At 46.3% G+C, this 21,130-nt stretch overlaps 1 protein-coding gene across 3 annotated transcripts in view; it reads left to right on the top strand.

Annotated features, from left to right (window-relative positions):
- The window catches only part of SLC13A3 (solute carrier family 13 (sodium-dependent dicarboxylate transporter), member 3), an 83,800-nt gene that overhangs the window by 44,946 nt on the left and 17,724 nt on the right, over window positions 1-21,130 (top strand). Inside the window, exons 4-8 of one of the 3 annotated variants that reach the window (XM_006881598.1) lie at window positions 6,699-6,765; window positions 11,877-12,062; window positions 16,684-16,809; window positions 18,622-18,717; window positions 19,592-19,696. In XM_006881598.1, the coding sequence (XP_006881660.1) occupies window positions 6,699-6,765; window positions 11,877-12,062; window positions 16,684-16,809; window positions 18,622-18,717; window positions 19,592-19,696 (580 nt within the window). The remainder of the gene's footprint in view (window positions 1-6,698; window positions 6,766-11,876; window positions 12,063-16,683; window positions 16,810-18,621; window positions 18,718-19,591; window positions 19,697-21,130) is intronic. The other 2 variants (XM_006881600.1, XM_006881599.1) reach the window with 2 other exon arrangements.

Below are 21,130 nucleotides of genomic sequence, written 5' to 3'. Positions count from 1 at the left end.
CCTCCAGCCGCTTTCTGAGGCTATAAATCACGCTGGGGATTATCCATCTTTCTCCCACATAGCTGCTGGTAGATTTGAACTCCCAAATCAAACTAAATGTATGGCCTTTGGGTTAGCAGCACAACTCCCTACGGACTACACCACCAGAGCTCTCTAGGCATCTATTAGTTTCTTTAATCTTCATGATCCCCATTTTACAGATGGGGAGACTGAGGCTTGGAGAGACGAAATGATTGTTACCTGATATGGTGTGCTAGTTATGAGCTTCCTATACCCAGTCTCTGTGTGAACTGTGTCGTGGCACTTGGTACAGAGGGGAGCCGAGACAGAGGCAAGGCAGGACCCTCTGGACAAGGGGCCCGTGTTCTTAGCCTTAGAGGGTGGCCCTGCTGCCTCTCTAGTTCCTTCTCATTCCTGAGGACCTGGAGGTCACGTGGATGCTGGCTTCTCCAAAGCCCTTTTACTTTATTGCACCATTGGATTATCCATTCCAGCCTTTCACGTGGAGGCACCATGATCATGCCTGTTTTACAGAAGAAGAAACTGAGGCTTGGGGTGGTGAAGTAATTGTCCAATGTCTCTCAGCCAGTAAGAGGTGCAGCTGACTTTTGAATCTGAGCTCTGGGCCACTTTCCCTCCCCTCGTCTCTCTTCAGTGCATAGAAGCTCACTACCCGTATCTTCCCTTTGGGAATGCCTAAGACGCCCTCATTAAAATGTAATCTTTATACATTTAAGCACCTCCCCTCCCTCCTGCCTCCATGATGCTCATTCACCTTCCGAGATTCTTTTCTCCTCTATAAAACTGGGTTAAAGCCTTGCATTTCCTGCACAGACATGCCTCAGTGATATTTCAGGTTTGCATCCAGGGCCCTGCAGTAAAGTGAGTCATATGTATTTTGGGGGTTTTCCTGGTGCAAATGAAGGTTATATCCATATTGTACTTTAGTCTCTTAATTACCAATGACACGATGAAAACATTTTCATTCTTTTGAGGCTGACCAAAACAGGACAGAGAGGCAAGAAGTGAGCATAGGCTGTTGTGGAAATGGCACCCACTGACTTGCTTGATAAAAGGTTACCACAAACCCTTAATTTGTGAACAAGGATATCGATGAAGAACATTAACAGGAAGCATAACATCCCTGTACCATATTATGAAACTGACATGAGAAGCGAGCTTCTGGAACATGCTGTTAGATGCCACCGAGTTGCCTGTGACTCGCGGAGACCCTGTGAACAACAGATCTGAAGCTTGTTCTATCTTACGCCATCCTCATAAGTGACATGCAAGGAACAAGTGGTGTTGTAAGATTTCCGGAAGCAGGAGAAGCAGCTGCTAAGAGCTCTACCTTGATACAAAGTCAAGTTTCCCAGCACTTCCGGGGGGTGGGGTGGGGGAGGGAGGGATTTGTTTATTGCTCATCTGTCACCCAACACGTGCTCCAGGTTCCACCAGGGGTTATGTCAGCCTTGATCACATCTGTGAACGTTCTCCCCTGGTGCAGGAGTGGCCACCCAGGACCCAGGGGCGTGAGGGTGTTCAGTGAACGGGTGGAATTAGTGAGTATCCTGTGGGGCTGCTAGTGGATTTAAACTGTCAGAGAAGTGTTGCCTTTGAGTTACAGCAGAACCCCGTATGGACTGCACACCAGAGCTCTCGAGGTACCCATTACCTAATGCCATCCACATTATCATTTAATGCTAAGGAGCTGCACCACCAGCCCAAAGGTATATAGTTCGAATTCACTAGCTGCTCTGTGGGAGAAAGACAGGCAATCTCATCCCGTAAGATTTACTGCCTCTGAAAACCCACTGGAGGGTCAGCAGGGGGTTGTTTCTTACCTGTTCTGGGCCTCAGGTTTCTCCTCCATAAAATAGGGATCATCTGCCTAGCTTGGGGCCCTGGTCTCCCTGGACCTGCAGTGTATAGCATTCTGTACGCTCTTTCAATACTGACGGGGAAGCTAGAGAGAGTCAGGGATGCAACGTCTAACTGTCCAACTGCTGGCATAGCCCCCAGCAATGATTGAGGAGAAAGATCTGGAAACATCCTTCTGAAAAGCTTCCAGCTCAGGCAGCCTTATGGACGGACAGCTCCGCTTGGTTCCGTGCTGCTGCTGTGTGTGGGTCACAGGTTGTAAGTTTCCCACCTTGGAGGATGGGATAAGATGTAAAAACTAAGGAATCCATAGTCCCTGGATACAGCCTGACTTTACCACTGACCCTCCGTACCAGCTGGAGCCCACCTTGAACTCTCCTTTCAGGGCCTCAGTTTCCCGAGGGGACACACAGTTGTGAACAAGGGGCTCCAGGCACAATGGTTAAAGTACTCGGCTGCTAATCAAAGAATCAGTGGTTCAAACCCATGAGGGACTCCTGGGGAAAAAGACTGACTGACTATCTGCTTCTCTGAGAAACTCGGCCTGGGGATCCCTACCGGGCACTTCTATGATGTCCTGAAGGGTCACTGTGAGCCCAGATCGATTGATGGCGCAGCACAGTGACAGCTGCTCTCCAAGGCAGGGTCCAGGCTGCTGGCAGTTGGCCAATGTGAGAGTTCTTCACCCCTCAGCCTGCTTCAAACTCAGAGGGTGTTATTATTTGAACAAGGTCTTGCATAAGCCCTGAGATCCTGGCCAGACAGCGATTTCTGGTCTCAGAGAAGCCAGAGCCTTAAGAGACTTTGCCCCACTGGCCTGAATCCTAGGGGTCTCCCAGGCCACTTGCGTCTCCTGAGGCTACAGGAAGCACGAGGCGGACCCTGGCAAATGGTTAAAAGCGCTCAGCATCTTGATTTTTCTATTTCTTCCCCTTAACTTTCTTTATCATCGTTGTCCTTAGAAAAAGAATGCTTAGTGTAAAAAGCGTGCAAGTTACTAATTTGTATGTAAGGAACGCTGGTGGTACAGTAAATCGTGTTGGGTGACTAACCAAAAGGTTGACAGTTCAAACCCACCAGCTGAGCCTTTGGAGAACAATGAAGCAGTCTGATCCCATGAAGGCAGACAGGCCTGTAAAGCCTACTGGACAGTGAAACCCGGTCCCAAAGGGTCACGGAGTCACAACCAACTCACATTCTAACGTGCAACCAGAGCTGAGGCTGAGGGGCTCTGAATTCTCAGGACGGCACAGCAGCCAATCCCCCTGGGGGTCAGAGGGGGACAGGACGAGGCGTAGGGCTGTAGCTTCACTGGCTCAGACCTCTGGCAGTCTGGGTGTCTCCTGGGGAGCGACTTTGCTCCCTTCCCCACCAGTGCGCTTATTAACTGCCCTCTACTTCCTGCTTCAGTGCCCTTGGCTCAGGTCTCGTGCTTTGCATGTGGACGTGTGCCCCCATCATGGGGTCCTGGGCCCTCCTCCCCATGGCCCAGGGACAGCAGGCCTGATCCTTAGCCCTGAATCCCCTGCAGGTGATCAGCAGGACTGACACCTAGAAAGGAGGGTCAGGAAATTTAACCTGTACCAAGACTCAGGGTCTTCGTGTCTACCCCCTGCTTCTTGGAACTCTTATACTGCTAATTTTAATACGCATGCCCCACGTATTAACTGTGCATGAGGATGGAGCAGGACAGGGCAAGGTTCTGACGTGTGGTTCATAGAGTCATTGTTAATGGTAGTCAACTTGTAGGCACCTAACAACGTGTTCCAGGCAAGGTGGAATGGAGACATCCATGAATCCTGGCCCCTCCCAGGACCAGCAAGGAAGAGGCAGCCCTGAGTGAGTCTTCCCCAGAGAAAACTTCTTGGGGAGGTGGGAGAGAGCCTGGGATCCAGACCCTTTCCTCAGTCAGTGGCGGTGGTACTGGGGTCATTGTGTGTTGAGGCGTCAATCCGACTCATGGTCTCCCATACCATCAAGTAGGACTGCCCTAATCCGCAATCAGACAGCGCCTGATTCCTATGAAGGGAAATCCCACGTGAACAAAGACCTCTCTCTGCTCCAGTGCCTTTCAGAGCATCACTGCCTTCAGGGAACACACCTAAGTGAGTTAGGAGAAGCAGCTCTGATAGCTGGTTACAGCGGGGAGATGTCCCAGCATGGGAGCAGGGGCTGCCAGAAAGGGTCCGCGAAAGGTTGTGCCCCCCGCATGACCAGGGAAGAGTCTTGGGGGCTTTGTTTTACTATAGATGCTTTCTGTAGATAGAAGCTGTTCTGAGATAGTGAGAAGGGGGCTTCGGCTAGCAAGAAGGGAAGGCTTGCGATTCTGTGGGTATCTGGTGAACTTGGCTTTTACTATGTGCAGACAAGATTGGGGAGCTCTGGTGGCCTCGTGGTGAGGAGCTGCTCTAATCCTCCAGCTGTTCTGCGGGAGAAGGATGGGCGGCGTCCTCCTGTGCCATTTACTGCCTCTGAAAACCCCCTGGAGTCTCAGCTATGGGTCGGTTCAGACTCGATGGCACACAACAACAGACAAGGTTGTGAATGATCTTTGTTTCATTTTATTGTGGTCTTGGGTGATCTTGTCTGAGGCTGATGCTGTATAATCTTTCTTAGGTCCAACAAGAGAACAGAACTAGCTTGGTTCTGGGTGTCATGTCTAGTTCTGATGTCAGAGCTGCTCTCCCATCCTTCCAGGGTAACCTCACCCTCCTGCTAGTATTTTCTGCTTTCAACCAAGATCCATCTCACATCAACAATGCTATCCCTCATAAGGACCCTATAAGGACAGAGCAGAGCTGCCTCACAGTGTTTCTAAGGTTGTAACCTTTACGGAAATCACTCCTTTCTTCCATAGAGCAGCTCATGAGTTTGAACCATCAACCATCTGGGTAGCAGTCAAGTGCTTAACCACTGTGCCACAAGGGTGAAGAGTAACCCACCTTTCCTAAAGCCCTATTAACTCTTCACCCTCGACCATTTGTCATTGTCTGTCCTGTGCACAGTGAAGCAGCCTTCCTGGCTTCTACCCTCTAGATGCTGGGAGTACCTCCTTCCTATTTGTGACAGCCAAAAATACCTCTAGACATTGCCTTGCGTCCCCTGGATACAGCCAGTGCAGTTTGGAACCCACTGACTGAAGGTTCTGTAGTAAGTGACGGAGCTGAGTCTAACCTAGAACCCACATATTATACCAACAGTCACATGTCCAATTTCAGGGATGGGTTTCCAAGATACTAGCTGCAGGAATTCATCACTCCTTCCAAAATGTTGTGGGCTTTGTCTGGGGAGGATTGTCAAGGTGAGGAGTAATTTTAAAACATATGTCACATCCTGTCCTGTCCCTCCTCATACACCCCTCTGGCTTCCATCTGACTCAGGAGAAGTCAAAGTCTTCTCTGATCTTTGTTTCTTCAGCACACTGCCCTGCTCTACATACTTTGAATGTATCCCAGAGCCTTTGCATTTGCTGTTCCTACTGCCTGGAACCATCTCTCTTCATGGAATTGGCTCCCTTGTGCCCTGAGATCTTGGACTGAATGTCATTGTTTCATGGTGTTTTTACTAATGATCTGGGAGTCTGTTGGCCCTCTCTGCTTCTCCTTCCTGCTCTGCCCGCCACTTCTCATTGTATCGTCTGGTTCTACTCTTCCATAGAGGGGCTCTGGTGCCTTAGACTGTAGTACATTGCACCGTTAACCAAGAGGCCGTGATGCTCCTGCTGTTCCTATCCACCAGTGACTCAATGAGAGAAAGGCAGGCAGTCTCCTCCTGTTGTGATTTCCAACCTCAGAAAGCCAGTGGAGGCGCACCCTGAGTCAGAACAGATTCGACAACAGTGAGGTTCATTCGTCCATGACATTCTTCACACTTGAACTTGTCTCTATATATGATCTACCCCTTCCTTTAGAATAGACTCTCCGTGAGAGCAAGAACCTTGTTCTTTACTTTTCACCTTGTATTCTGAGTACTTAGTTAACAACACATCATAAATTCTCAATGAATGCTTTATGATTGAATGAATGATACACAGTTGGCATCACCATTCACATCACCTGTCCATGACCATCCATACCTAGTCTTTTCCAAGCATCCCCTGAGCATCCTTCTATAAGTTTAGGGTTTAAAGTATGGATTTCAACCAGTCTTGCAGCTAATTTCCTGTTCACATGACTGGGACTATCTCCACATCTGAATGGGTCAGTAGGATAACATATTGAATATCATTATTACTCACTGAATAATATGGGATAATATGTAGGCAAAAAGAGGATAGTATAATATATGGCCTGATAGTATCAGGAAGGGCTTCAGTCCTTTTGTTCATAGGGTTGTTATGAGTTGTGCTCAACATGACAGCAATCAACAACAACAACAATAATATCAGCAAGAAGTGGAGCCTTAAAAAGTCTTTTTCTTGTTCAAATAATATTTTATATTCCTTGGCAAAGGTTTGCATAACACTCTATGTTCCTATTCAATTATTTCGATACAAATAATTTTGAGACATTGACAACATTCTTCATAATACATGAGCATTGTTATTATTTCCATTCTGGTTGTTCTGTTTTGCTTCATCTAGTTTTCCTGTCTGCTTACCTTATCATCTTTGTTTTACGTTATTAACTGTTTGGTCTCATGTGGATGATTTTTTTTAAAGGAGCACAGTTCTTACTGTTGAGATTCATGATTCTGGGAGGCAATCTCTTACACAGTTACTTAGTGTGAAGATGCATCGTTGAGTGCCCAGATAAGAATGGAAACACTCTTGCCCTATTGCTGCCTTACACTAAAGACCTCCTGCTCTTTCCTCCTAGCTGCTGCCCAGAGAAACGGCCTGCACCCCGTGTCCTCGGATATGCAGTTCTTTGCCAGCACCGAAGAGTGAGTCCATGATGAGAATCATAGAGGAGCCGGAGCTTGGCCCGAGAGATAACGGCCAAGACGGCAATACTGCCAGCAAGGCCTCGCCCTTCCCCCAGTTTGCTCCAAATGCTCTTCTGCTCACAGTTCCACCAAGCATGAGCCCCTGCAGCCTCCTTTTAAAAGATGGGGATGTGGAAAGGGCAGGGGGCTGCACCAAGTTCCTAAAGGTCTGGTGAGACTCTTAGGCGCTTTCTCCATCAAAGAAGGGACCCAAAGGGACAGGAAAGTTCAAACGACAGGACAGAGAAGTGAGAGGGCAGAGCTCCAAAGAGGAAAGTGTTCCTATGAAACAGTCAGGGAGCTCTGATGGCACAGTCCACAGCCGTCAAAGGCCGAGTAAGTGTCTGTGGCAGTTCAAATCCACCAGCAGCTCTTTAGGAGAAGGATGGACAATCTTCCTGTGTTGTGATTTACAGTCGTAGAAACACCCTGGATGGTTGTGATGAGTCAGGATCGACTTGACAGCAGTGGGGTTGAGTTTGATGAGACTGTCATCATGCTTACGTCAGCCAGACTGAGCATGAGTCTCTGAGCGCTGGAAGCGGTTTACACCCTCAGCTGCCGAAAGGTTGGAGGTTAAGCCAGAGATGCTTTGGAAGAAAGGTCTGGCAATCTCCTTTCGGGTGTGTGTGGGTGTGTGTGGAAACCAGCCATTGAAAAGCCTATGAACACAATTCTACTCTGGAATCTCTGGGCCTATCTTAAGTTAGAACAGATTAATGACGATGATTTTCTTTTCTGTGACTTGGAACACCTTTTCACATAGAATCAGTATCCTTTTTCTTATGGCAGCATTGTTAAAAACAAGAGTTTGGAGCCATGGTTTTGAGTCCTGGCTCTGCCACACACCAGCTGTGTGAGTTAGACAAGTCACTTAACCTCTCTAAGCCATCAGGTAGCCTATGTCTATCAACTGGACACGATACTGGAACCCACCCAGAAGGTTATTTTGAGAATGAGTAAGTTGCCCGGTTCATCCAAGTACAGATGGTGGTTCTCGATATTAATGATGTTGTCATGTCGGTATAACAGTGATCAAACATCAAGGAGTGATGTGTTTGCCCAGGACAGTTCTGCTCATCAGTCATGCCCGTTTCATTCATTTATCAAATATTTATCCAGAGCTTGTGACAAGCCTGGCGTAGAGGTTAAAGAGCTCTGGTGGTTTGGTCCGTAACGAGTTGAACTGCCAACCCAGAAGTTCAAATCCACCAGTGTCTCGGTGTGAGAAAGATGGGCTTCTCCCCCAGTTGCAATTCACAACCTTGAAAGCCTGACAGAGGACCACGATGAGCGGGAATTTACTAATGCCTGTGATGTTTTGTGTTTGTTTGCCAATGGTTAAAGCACTTGGTTGCTACCAGAAAAAGTCAGTGTGTGTGTGTGTGTGTGTGTGTGTGTGTGTGTGTGTGTGTGTGTGATGTGAGAAGAACATCTGCTTCTGAACCTTGTGCCATTGGGTTGTCAAATGGCATAACGGTTACCCATGGTGGACAGTGTTTGGTGGAGCTCCCAGTTTAAGACAGGTTTGGAAGCAGGAGTGGCATCCACTTCCTAAACCACATGCCTCTGGAAACTCAATGAACTTTGAGAAACAACGATAGTTATAGAAAGGCTGTAGGTCTTTTGTTCACAGGATCGCTATGAGTTGTGCTCAACTCGACGGCAATCAACAACAACAACAACAACAAAGGTTTAAAATCTAAGAAACTCTGTGAGATGATTCTATTCTGTTCTGAAGAATTGCTATGAGTCATGATCTACTTGTTGCCAGTAGATTTTTGAGGATGCCATGAACATCCTAAAAAATGGGTTAGGTTTACCCCTCATGCACTGGGTTAGAGATAGGGGTGTGTGTGTGTGTGTGTGTGTGTGTGTGTGTGTGTGTGTGTATGGCACAGTAGTGAGTTGACAAGAATTCTGCCGTGATGTGTGTGAGGTGTGTGTGTGTGTGTGTGTGTGTGTGTGTGTGTGTGTGTGAAGTGTGTGTGTGTGTGTGTGTGAGTGAGTTGACAAGAATTCTGCCGTGATGGAACTTCTATTCTGACGGCAGGAAATGAGTACATGAGTGAAATTCATAAGATATCAGCTGTCTGGCAAGTTCCGTGGAGGAGACTGAAGCAGAGAGAGGGCTAGGGAGCAGGACTGGTGAGCAGTGATGGGCAGTTTTAAAGTAAGAACACTTGATGGCAACTGATAACAGCAACAGCAGGAGCAAAAGGAAAAATGTTCTCCATTCTCATTTCCAGAGATTGTTAAAGCAGATGCAATTCCAGACTTTATTTTTCTTATTTCTCCATATACAAAAATGTGTTTTTAAAATAAAAGACTTAAAAATGCTGTATTTGTGGCCAACTGTTTCACTTTATGGAGTGCTGAGGATTTCCTTTCACCTCCATAAATATATGTTCATATCATTGCCTTCCATTCATTTCTTAATCCTTAACTTTACAAAGAAACTGCTCCAGAAAATACAGTTTTGTAAGGGGAGAAGGAATCTATGATTCTACCTCAAAGAAAGGCACCAAGACCATTTTGTCTATACTCTACTGTTGTTGTTAGATGCTGTTGTGTCGAATACAACTCATAGCGACCCTGTGAACAACAGATCTGAACCCTGTCCTGTTCTGTCCTGCGCTGTTTTCACAATCTCTGACACGCTCAAGCCTATCGCTGCAGTCACTGTGTCAATCCACCTGGTTGAGAGTCTTCCTCTCAGTTGCCACCCCTCCTCCTTCCCAAGCATGATGTCCCTCTTCAATGAATAGCTTCTCCTAGCAACATGCCCACAGTATGTGAGGTGAAGTTTTATCATCTTTGCTTCCAAGAAGCACTCTGGCGGCACCTTTTCCAAGACTTACCTGTTAATTAGTTTAGACATTCCCAACTAGACTTTTCCTAATACTCCTACATTCCTACGGTATGTGAATAGTTTTTTAAATTAAAAAAAATTAATAGGTACGGCTGCTTGGCTTCTCACTCCATGTTGCATAAGGGCCCTCTATCACCTTAACAAGCACCCTTGAATGGTACATGAGAACCAGGTGGCATAATAAGATAGCTTCTGCGGCTGAGTCTGTAGGGAGTTGTCCTGCTGGCCCAGCTGCTGTGTTTCTCTGGTGGTTCGAATCCACCAGCTGCTCCATAGGAGAAAGATGGGCAATCTCCTGTGTGATTTACAGTCTCAGAAACCCAAGAGAGAGTAAGCCATAGTCAGTTCTGACTTGACGATGAATTTGAGTGCTTTTTTATCATAATAAACATTTTCTATGTCATTATTTTTAAAGCTGCTTTGTTATTCACCTTGAAAAGGGACCATCTTTTGTTAACCAGCTCATTCTGATGGACATTTAAGTTGCTTTCCATTCTAAATGCTGTTTGACACCATGATGAAGTCCTTGTACCAAGACCTAAACACAAGCTCACTGCCATCAAGCCAATCCTAACTTCTATCAACCTTACAGGACAAAGTTCAACTCCCCACGGGTTCCTAAGGAGCTGGGGCAGAGTGTGGTCTGTGCTGTATGGTTTAAGGAAAGGTCGTTGGTTCGAATCCATCAGTTGCCCCGTGAGAGGAAGATGGGCAGCTTTCTCGTAGAAAGATTTACAGCCTCAAAAATCCACTGGAGGGTTGGGATCAAGTCAAATGCAGTGGAATCTTTCTGGGAGTGGGCTGCCTCAGCTTCCCCTTCACAGAGCAGCTGGTGAGATCCCACTGCCAACCTTCTGGTTGGCAACAAAGCCATTTCAATGTCTGTGCCACCAAGGCACCACCTACCTAAGATATTTGTCAGATTCTTTCTTTTTTCCTTTATTTTAATGAAAGCTTACAGAGACTTTGGATTTCCATTCATTCATTCTTGCACACTTTCCTCCCTGCCCACTCCTCCCCCCACTTCACATTTCTCTTTGAAAAGTAAAAAATTCTTTCAATGTTATGCAATCCCCCTGCCCCCAGTCCACTCCACTATGCAGCTTTCATTCTGGATCCCGTCATGACAAAACTCCCTAATCACATATCCTTTTTAAACAGTTCTCTCCCTCATTTGTTTCAGTGCAGTATACATTATTTATCCCCTCTTTTCTTAGTTTCCACCCAACCCCGATGTCAGTCCCGCTTTGCAACAGTGGCACTATGCAGTATTTTTCCTTTTGTGACTGAGATAGTTCACTCAGCATTACATCCTCCAGGGTCACCCATTTTGTATAACAATTCATGAGTTCATTGTTTTTCAATTCAGTATAGTATTCCATTGTGTGAATATACCACACAATTTGTTGATGGGCACTTAGGTTGTTTCCAACTCTTTGCTATCATGAACAAAGCCGTGATAAACATTGGTGTGCATATATCTGCTTGGGTGGCAGTTATGGGTATATTCCCAGTAGTGGAATTTCAGGGTCAAATGGTATTTCTATTTGCAACTTTTTGAGAAAGCACCATACAGCCTTCCATAGAGGTTGCACCATTTTACACTCCCACCAACAGTGAATAAGCGTTCCAGTCTCTCCACAACCTCATCAGCATTTGTTGTTTGCTGTTCTGTTAAATTGTGCTATTCTTACTGGAGTGAGATGATATCGCATAGTTGTTTTGATTTGCATCTCTCTTAGACCTAGGGATTTTGAATATTTCTTCATGTGTTTGTTCACATCTGAAAGTCTTCTTTGGTGACCTGTCTGTTCATATCCTGTGCCCATTTTTCAATTGGTTTGTTTATCTTGTTGTGGTGCTCAAGCATTTTATAAATTCTAGATGTAAGTCCCTTATCAGACATGTCATTGCTAAATATTTTTTTTCCCAGTCTGTGGCTTCTCTTTTTATCCTGTTGGAGAAGTTTTTGGATGTGCATGATTATTTCTTTAGGATCAGTTCTGAGAGTAGATAGGTGAGCTGAAGGAGAGGTATATGGTGGACATCTTTAAAGGCTTTAAATACTGGGACCAAACTACCTTCTTGAAAGATCATTTAAGCTCTCCCTCCTACCCCTGCAATGTGTGTGACCTGTCTCCCCAGGCCAGAAATCCCCAGTGTGTTCTGAATGGCTGCTGTTTGGATTTGTTTAAAGCAAAGACTGCCCTGAAGAAGTGGAGGCGCCTCTGGACCTGCAGCCTGGCTCCAAGAAGGAGGAGGAGTACCGCAAGAACATCTGGAAGGGCTTCCTCATCTCCATCCCCTACTCAGCCAGCATCGGGGGCACCGCCACCCTCACGGGCACCGTCCCCAACCTCATCCTCCTTGGCCAGCTTAAGAGGTAAAAGCCAGTGTTGGGGATTTGGTAAGATACTAAGTAAAGCAGGATACTGTTGTTATTAGGTGCTATCGAGTCAGCTATAACCCAGCAGCCCTGTGAATGACAGATTTCTTGCCCTCTCCTGTTCTGTCCTCACAATCTCCAATATGCCCCAGGCCATTGTTGACAGTCATGGTATCAGTCTGTCTTGTTGAGGGTCTTCCTCCCTTTCTCTGACTACGTGGCTTGTCCATACTGCTTGAGTTCCAGGTCTGAAACATTCCAGCTTTTTCTGTTTCTATTTCCAAGATTTCAAGCTCCCACTATCCCGAGAAACTGACTTTGTAATATTCCTTTGCAGTAGAGATGCATAATATATTCATTTAATTACAGAAATGCAAAGGGAAACATTTGGTCAACCCAATGCTGTCAGATGAAAACCAAATTTAAGATTTGACATGGAGAAGCTTTCTTCAGAAAGAAAGGGGGGAGGGAAGAGAGACCCTTGCCCCCACCCCACTGCGGTCATGTTAATTCCAACCCACTGTGAACTTTTAGGATGAAGCAGGACTGCCCCATGGGACTTCCAAGGGTGTCCGTTACACAAACAGACTGCTTCATAGCTCTCCTATGGAGTGGCTGGTGGATTCGAACTATGGGCTTTTTGGTTAGTAGCTGAATATTTAACCACTGTGCTACCAATTTTCCTTAATAGTGGGAGTTTGTTGTTGTTGTTACATACCATTGAGTGAAATCCCAACTCGTAGCTGACCCTCCGGTTGGTTTTCAGAGGCAGTGAAGTGCACATAAGGAGATAGCCCATCCTTTTCCCTTGAAGCAGCTTGTGGATTCAAACAGCGTGCCTTTGGGATTATAGTGCAGCTTCTTAAAACTGGGCCAGTATCTGTGGGAGAGGAAGCCTATAACAGGAGAACCAGCCCAGGAACTCTAAAGCTGTGTCATAGAGGTAAAGGCGACAGAGTTACCTTCTTCCAGACTGAGAATAAACGAGGCTAAGGAATAAACCCAGATGTGGGGAACTGGAATGAATAATGATACCAATGGACAGTAAATCAGAATGTTTTCTCCTGGGGGCCCTTAAAGAAGGTTTAGGCTGAAAGTGGGCACAATTTAGTGGCTCTGAAGAAGGAGAGAGGCTTACCAAGCTTGGCTGGAAGCACTTTGTTTCTGATTGATCAAAGGAGACAAGCAATTCAGTTATTCATTTATGATTCAAGGAACAGGCACTTAGAGAGTCTCCTTGGCCTTGTCGTAGGTAAACAGGGAGCATCTGTACATCTTACCTAAGTCACGTGAACAAACCAGAACCAACCCATTGGCTAGTCAGTAACTGCTCATGGTGGCCCTCCACCAGGTTACTGTGGCTTGTCAGTCTTAACATTACTGTTGTTATTATATACCATTGAGTCGACTATGACATACTGACCCTACGCACAATATTTCTGAAAGTGTTCTATCCTGAGCCAATCTCTCTGACAAACCTACCCTCATTCTGCCAGTTATTGTGTCAAACTATCTCATGTGGGGGTCTTCCTCTCCTGTGCTACTGCTCAACCTTTCCAAGTACGATGTCCAAAGTATGTCTTTGGAGTGGTTAGTGGATTCCAGTCATTGACCTTTTGTTAGCTGACCAATGTATAATGGACAATGCCAGCCGGATTCCTTAAATTATACTGAAAGGAAGGCTATTTGCAGAAAGCTGGTTTCTAGACATGAACTCAGAACCCTTCAGCTCAGTGCTGTAAAGTAGATTCTGACTGATGTCAAGCCTTTCAAGACGTGACCCTCCTTTGGGTTTCTGATGTTCTGAATCATATAACAGTAGGAGGAGACTGCCCATCGTTCTTCCGCTGAGCCTCTGATGGCTTGGCACGGCCTTGTGTCAACAGTGCTACTCGTTCTGGACTGTTAACACCAGAGTTCTCTTCTGAATACAAAGAGGAAGGAAATTACAGGGTCTCAAATGTAGACCAACTCCTCTCCCTGGTGGGCAACTAAAGAATCAAAATGTATTAAGATAATGAGAAAGCTGCAGGACTGTTGTTAGAATACCTGCCTGGGCTGGCCAGGAAGGTGTGAGTTCTGGGAGCCAGGATAGAAAACATGGCAGACTCTGAGTTAGGGATGGGAGAAGGGGTGGGGGTTGTCACCAAAGGGTTTCCAGGCTGCTGGCCCTCCCTGTGTGAGCTGGTCTTTGTTCTAGTCTGAAAAGGTACTGGGAGGGTGGGGTGGAATAAGGGGGTAGGAATACTGGAGATGTCAATAGCAATAGTAAACATACTAGATTTTGGGTTAATTATATGCAAATCATATGCAAATATATGCAACATTTCAAGCCATAAACTTCGACCCTCTGGTCTGAAAGGAGGGGATTAAAAAGAAATTTCCAGTAATACCAAGTTCTGGTAGAGACCAGTGAATGGCTACCCTCCTTCCCCAAATGCACATTGTTTTATTCAGATTATAAATGGTAGGGGCACATTATAGATTATTCAGAAAATATAGAGGGAAATTTTAAATCAAACATAAGCTCAGTTGCACTCATAACATTTTAGCATATTTTCTCCTACTCTTTTCTATGTATTAGGTATGTACTAAGTATATGTTAGGAAGAAGGAGTGGCATCCAGTTCTTAAATAACATGCCTCTGGAAACTCTATGAACTTTGATAAATGTCAATAGTTGTAGAGGGGCTTCAGGCCTTTTTGTTCATAGGGTTGCTATGAGTCGTGCTTGACTCAAAGGCAATAAACAACAATTTAAAAAAAATTATGTACTGTAATGGAGATTGTTGACAACTTTAGTCTGCCTGGCTCCACGGTCAACACTCTTGGCACCAGTAGCCAAGAAATAAAAAATGTATTGCGATGGCAAAGTCTGCTGTTAGGGACCTCTCCGGGGTACTGAAGAGCAATGGTGTCACTCTGGAGACTAAGGTGCATCTGATACAGGCTATGGTCTTTGCAATCACTTGTTATGCATCAGAGAGTTGGACAATGACTAAGGAGGATAAAAGGAGAATTGATGCCTTTGAACTGTGGTGCTGGAGAAGAGTATTGAATGTGCCTTGAACTGCCAGGAAAATAGATTCATCTTGGAGAGGGTTACTTGGAGGCAAGAATTCTGAGGCTTCATCTGACATACTTTGGACATATTGTAAGGAGGGAGAGGTCCTTGGAGAGGGACATTATGCTTGGGAGGTTGGAGGGATGGTGCAGAAGGGGAAGACTTTCTATGAGGTGCATTGTTTCAGTGACTGGGGTAATCGGGATGGGTGTGTCAGAGGCAGTGAGATTGGCACAGGATAGAGCAGGGTTTAGGGCTGTTGTACATAGGGTCGCTATGAGTCGCAAGCGACTTGACAACACATAACAACAACAACACCACCACAATGGACTGAATGATTGATTTCTTAATAGTAGACTGCCTCAGAGCCCTGGTAACACTATGGTTACTACTGCACTAATAGTGCAAAGGCAAATGTTCAGCCCCCCCAGCCCCCTCCATGGGAGAAAGATTCAGCAGTCTGCTTCATCAGAATTTCAGCCTTAGAAAACATTAAGGACAGTTCTACTCTCTCTTACTGGGAGTGAGGATCCACCTGGTGGTGGATGAGTTGCAACTCAACATCAACTCATTGTGGTTGAGTCGGAAATGACTAATATCTGATGCTTGATTGAGATTCCAAGGCTGGAAACCACACAGAAGGAGATTGTTCATCTATCTCCCTCGGAGTGGCTGATGCATTAGAACTATGGAGAGATGTGACCTTTGGGTTAGCACCACAGCTCAGGAGGACTTCCCGTGTTCAAGGCTCTGCAGTGCATCTTACCAATTTCCCTTGCAGGGCATGTGTATCCTACAGACAAGCACTGGGGGAAAGGGGAGGGAATCAGGCTTCGTGAAGACTTGTTTTTTCCATACTGTCACCAACAATGAATGTTATTGCCATTAACTCTTTTCAGCTAGGTGAAGTCTTAACAAAGCTGAGGTTGGATGGCTTAGCAGGAAGGAAAAACGAGAAGACATCCTCTCTGAGGAAAACAAGCGGGAGGTCTGGGAGGATTTACAATGAGTAGGGCTGAGGGCCCAATCTGCAGACGTTTGTCTCCCTCCTACAGTCTTTAAGGAACCCCTTAATGAATTGCCAACATTGAAACATCAAGGCATTTCAAGTGAAAACCCAGGTGTGTGCACTCCCGCGTGAAGACAGTAGGGGGCGCTGAGTGTATCCACTCTTCAGCACCATCCATTCATCACTTCACCTGGCCACTTGCATCTCACTCAGGTTATGTCTGATCCTTAGGTACTATTGAGTTTTGACCCTCAGCATTATGCTGGGCAAGGTGGAGGGTCAAACAAAGAAAGAAAGGGAGACCTCAAGATAGATTGACACAATGACTGTAACTATGGGCTCAAGCATATTGGAAAATGTGAAGATGATCTGTCCACAGAGGGGATATGAGCTATAGTCTACTCCTTGACACCCAACAATAACAAAGTCATGCATCCACAGCCTCATCAGATCAGAAATCAGCATCCTAGAAGGCGTGGGAGCTGTCCTTGGGGTTCCCGGGGCTCCCTCTCCCCCTTGTTAGCTCTCATCTCCCCCGTTCTCCAGTTTCTTCCCGCAGTGTGACGTGGTAAATTTTGGCTCCTGGTTCATTTTCGCCTTCCCGCTCATGTTGTTGTTCCTGTTTGTGGGCTGGCTCTGGATATCCTGTTTGTACGGAGGAATCACCCTGAGGTACTTCTGCCTAATTTTTTTTGGGGGGTGGGGGTGTAGGACAAAGAAATGAGGTAGAGAAATGAGCTTGGAAGCCAGATCGAACCAAGTTTGGGTCTCATATTCCTGGCTCGCAAGAGGAAGAGGCTGTGTCCGCTGTCATGGAAACCAAGGGTTATCACTGCAGTTACATTCTCAGGGGAGAACACAGCGGTCCCACCCTTCTGAGGCTGGGAGGAGTGTACGTCACTTGTGTAATGACGCATCCCATGGAGAGCACCCCTCATTTTCACTGATCCTTCACTCTACCCAACATTTGTGCGTAACTCCCTGAGCAAGGCAAGCGTGGGCTTGTTTATGCTTAGTTCCTAATCAGTGGGTGAAGACCCAGCATGCTTTTCCTTATATTGTTTCGATTTCTGAACCTTATGGATGGACACTCCTCATCTCTTCAGACCATGGGTGTGTATCTTGGTTAAAGAAGAAGGTTAACATCCTTTCACCATTGTTGTTATGGATTATCAAGTCAGAATTGACTCATAACTGACCCTCCAGTGGGGTTCCAGAGGTGTTTTAAGAAGGGGCTAATCCTTGAAGAGGGGCATCATGCTTGGAAAGGTTGAGGGTCAGTGAAAGAGAGGAAGACCCTCAAACACATGGATTGACATAGTAACTACAGCAACAGGCTGCAGAAATGTTAGACATTCTGAAGATGGCACAGGATAGGACAGGGTTCAGATCTGTTGCTCAGAGCGTTGCTATGGGTTGTATTCAACTCCACAGCACCTACCAACAGCAAATCACATGGGAGAAGATTGCCCATCTTTCTCCCATGGAGCAGCTGGTGGATTCGAACCATGTGCCTTTGGGATGGTTGTGTGCCGCTACTCACCACTAAGCCACCAGCGCTCCTTTTCATTATTAATAATTATCGGACAGCATTCTTTTTTAGAGAGCTGAGGTGGCCTAGTGCTAAGGAGCTGTGCTGCCAGCCCGCAGACACGTGGTTCGGATCTGTCAGCTGTTCTGCACGAGGAAGGGGGCAATCTCCTCCCATGCGATTTACTGCCTCTGAAGACCTGCTGGATGATCAGCTGTGGTTCTGATTCTACAGAACTCAGCATCAGCAGCATTCTTCTTTTGGGGAGCTCTGGTAACCTAACAGTAAGGAGCTCTCTGCCAGCCTGAAGGCATGAGGTTCAAATCCACCAGCCGCTTGTTGGGAGAAAAATGAACAATCTCATTCTGTACGATTTATAGCCTCTAAAAGCCCACTGGAGGGTCAACGAAGAGTCAGTCCCGACTCAACATCACCACATAAACACAACCTTCTTCTTTAACCAAGATGCACAACCAAGGCCAGAAGAGAGGGGGCATTTCCATCTATAAGGTTTAGAAATTGGAGAAATCTAAGGAAAAGTGCAGTGGGTCTTCTTCTACTGCTTAGGAAGTAAAAATAAGTAAGCTCATGTTCACCGTACCTAGTGGGTTATCTGCCCCCTGACTTGCACCCACTTTTCCACCCTTTATCATAACCCAAATGTCCGCATGTGTTGGGTCGACTGCATGTATTGGATCCATTATGTTCTATTTTGACCCATTTTTTTCATCTCTTTAATCAGGTACCTGTTTGGTCCCTAAATTTCCTTCGGCCTGGTGGTCCCCTGACCAGACTTGCACTGTAAAAGCATCACCCGCACACATTTGTAGAAAGGGGAGGTGGACCTTGGGCTGTCAGAGTGTCCAAGGACAGTGATCATGTGCTCAGCCAGGGGTTGGGGTGTGGAAGTCACACTGTAGCGCCCACCCCTAAGCTCTCGCTTCATTTTACAGGGGCTGGAGGAAGAAGAAATCCGAAATCCGGACTAGTGCCGAAGACAGGGCTCGAGCCATGATTCGGGAAGAATTCCAGAGTCTGGGGCCCATCAAGTGCGTGGGGTTCTCAGGGAAAGCACCCTCCAGTGAGACTTACTCCAAGCCCTGGGCCCTGAGTCCCCAGGAAGTGGGAGCTTGAGGGTTAGGAAGTGACCTTGGCAGCCTCTGACCTGATGCTGGACTAGATACCCTGTGACCTTCAGGGTGGGCCATCTGTGGCCAATAGCGTCACTCAGGGTGTTCTGGAGGTGGGACCTGCCTAACGCACCTAACACACCCTCTCCATCTTGGTCTTGCGTGACCTCAGGACCTCTGTCTTATTTAATGCACACTTCCTAGGAAATGAAAATAAGAGCAGAAGGCCTGTTACATTGAAGAGTCGGCTCTGCCATTAACTTCCTGTGAGGCCTTGGGCGAGGCATTAACCCTTCCTGGACCCTGCTCCCCAATCTGTGAAATGGGCACATTGGATAGCTGGGTGTCCAACACCTGGGGTGGGCATCTCTCTGTCCACCTTTCTTTCTTCTTCCTTACTGTGTCTGTCTGTCCCTGCTCAAAGGTGTGCCTGTCTCTGTCTGTCTGTGTGACTTTGTCTCTCTGTCTGTCCGGCAGATCTCCACTTTCTGGGCACCTTTCTGGCGCTCTTTGTCTCTCTTGTGATGTTCCTGGTGGTAACAGTACAGAAGAGTTTAGAGAAGAGGGTGTTTGATCTCTGAAGGAACCTAGGGGAGAAGGGGAACCCTGAAAGAGGAGCCATGTAACCCAGCTCACCCCCAACCCCACCCCGGCACTGTGGGGAGGGAGAGAATTGCATCTGTCAATCTGCTCAGAGGCAGAGCCCCGCATCCAGACAGGCCCAGGCTGGGGGTGGGCTGCAGGCTCCAGGCAGTCCTGAGCCCGCGGTCACCCGTCTGCATGTCTGTCGTAGGTTTGCTGAACAAGCCGTTTTTGTCCTTTTCTGCATGTTCGCCGTTCTCCTGTTCTCCCGGGACCCGAAGTTCATCCCCGGCTGGGCCAGCTTCTTCATCCCCGGGTGAGACTCTGGGGCCTGCTTGGATGCGGTCCTACAGGGAGGGGGGGTCAGGGAAGTGGTTCCGACTGTCACCCTGCTTGTGTTTTCCCTAAAGGGAGCAACTATTGTGACTCTTTTAGATGAAAAGTAGGCATTGCAAACATTTCCGTGATACGGAAGAAGTGAGAATCACTGAAAATCTCAGACCCCAGTTCCCATAGACATCTTTTCTGACTTGGAAAAAAAAATAGGTGCCTGTCTGGAAACTGGGGGTCATGAGAATGTACATATGTTCTAAAAGAAATGGGAAAGATGTGCTGGGAGTGTGGAAAGACAGGCTAATAATGGGCACAGTTAAAGGATGATTCATTTTATAAAACATAATGAGTGGCAACGATTGTATGAAACACAAAGTGAATGAAAGGTTGTGTGAAGCACAATGTATATGAACTTTGTTAGCAAATCAATATAAAATAATACATAAAAAATAACATACAAATTATTGAAAAAATCTTAAAAAGAACATACACATTGGTCAAAAGTTACTGAACTGTCCCTTAGAAAGTCCATCAGTCAGTCCATCAGAGTCGTTAAGTTGGAACTGACTCATAGCTGGCCATCTAGTGCGTTTCTGAGGCTGTAAGTCACAGGGGAGCAGATGGTTGCCCATCTTTCTCTCACAGAGCAGCCGGGGGACTCGAACTGTCAAAGAGACACTGCCGTTGGGTTAACAGTGCGACTCCCTACAGACCCACCACCAGAGCTCCCGGTCCTAAAAATGGGCGTCTCTTATTGCATGTAAATTTTAATCCAGTAAAACTCATTTTAAAAACTCATTCGGCTTTCTAAAAACAAAGCTGTCTAAACACAAGCTGTTTTTAACAAAAATGAGATCACATTATACTCATTATTTATTACATTTTTTCTTTTATGTTTAATAACTGGGTTTAAAAAAAATTATGCATACCCCATATACAAAATTCAAACAATACTAAATAATAAAGATAAAATTGAGTTGCTCTCCTGCTTTCTGTCACACTCTGTGGGGATGATTACTGTTAACATTTCGATGCAGTATTTCATACTTGTCTATCTATACACATAAACAAAAGCAAAGACACACGTTGTTGTTAAGTGCCGTCGAGTTGTAGACAGCCCATAGTGACCCTATGAGTGAAAATCTTGAAAACTTTCCTCTTGAGCTCTGGTGGCATAGTGGCAAGAAGCTGCGTTGCAATCTTGAAGGCACGCAGTTTGAGGCCACCAGTTGCTCTGTGGGAGAAGGATCCTCCCGTGTGATTAACTGCCTCTGAAGACCCACCGGAGGGTCAGCTATGGGTCGGTTTCAACCCAATGGTAAACAACAACAATGACAACAACAGCAACAACAACAACAGCATACAAAGAGCTAGGAAATAAAACAGAAGCATTAAGTACACACACACACACACACAC

This window comes from Elephantulus edwardii, unplaced genomic scaffold (assembly GCF_000299155.1).
Source record: "Elephantulus edwardii isolate Elephantulus edwardi_28Jun2011 unplaced genomic scaffold, EleEdw1.0 scaffold00015, whole genome shotgun sequence".
NCBI classification, from domain to species: domain Eukaryota; kingdom Metazoa; phylum Chordata; class Mammalia; order Macroscelidea; family Macroscelididae; genus Elephantulus; species Elephantulus edwardii.
This window is presented reverse-complemented; position numbering and strand designations above follow the sequence as displayed.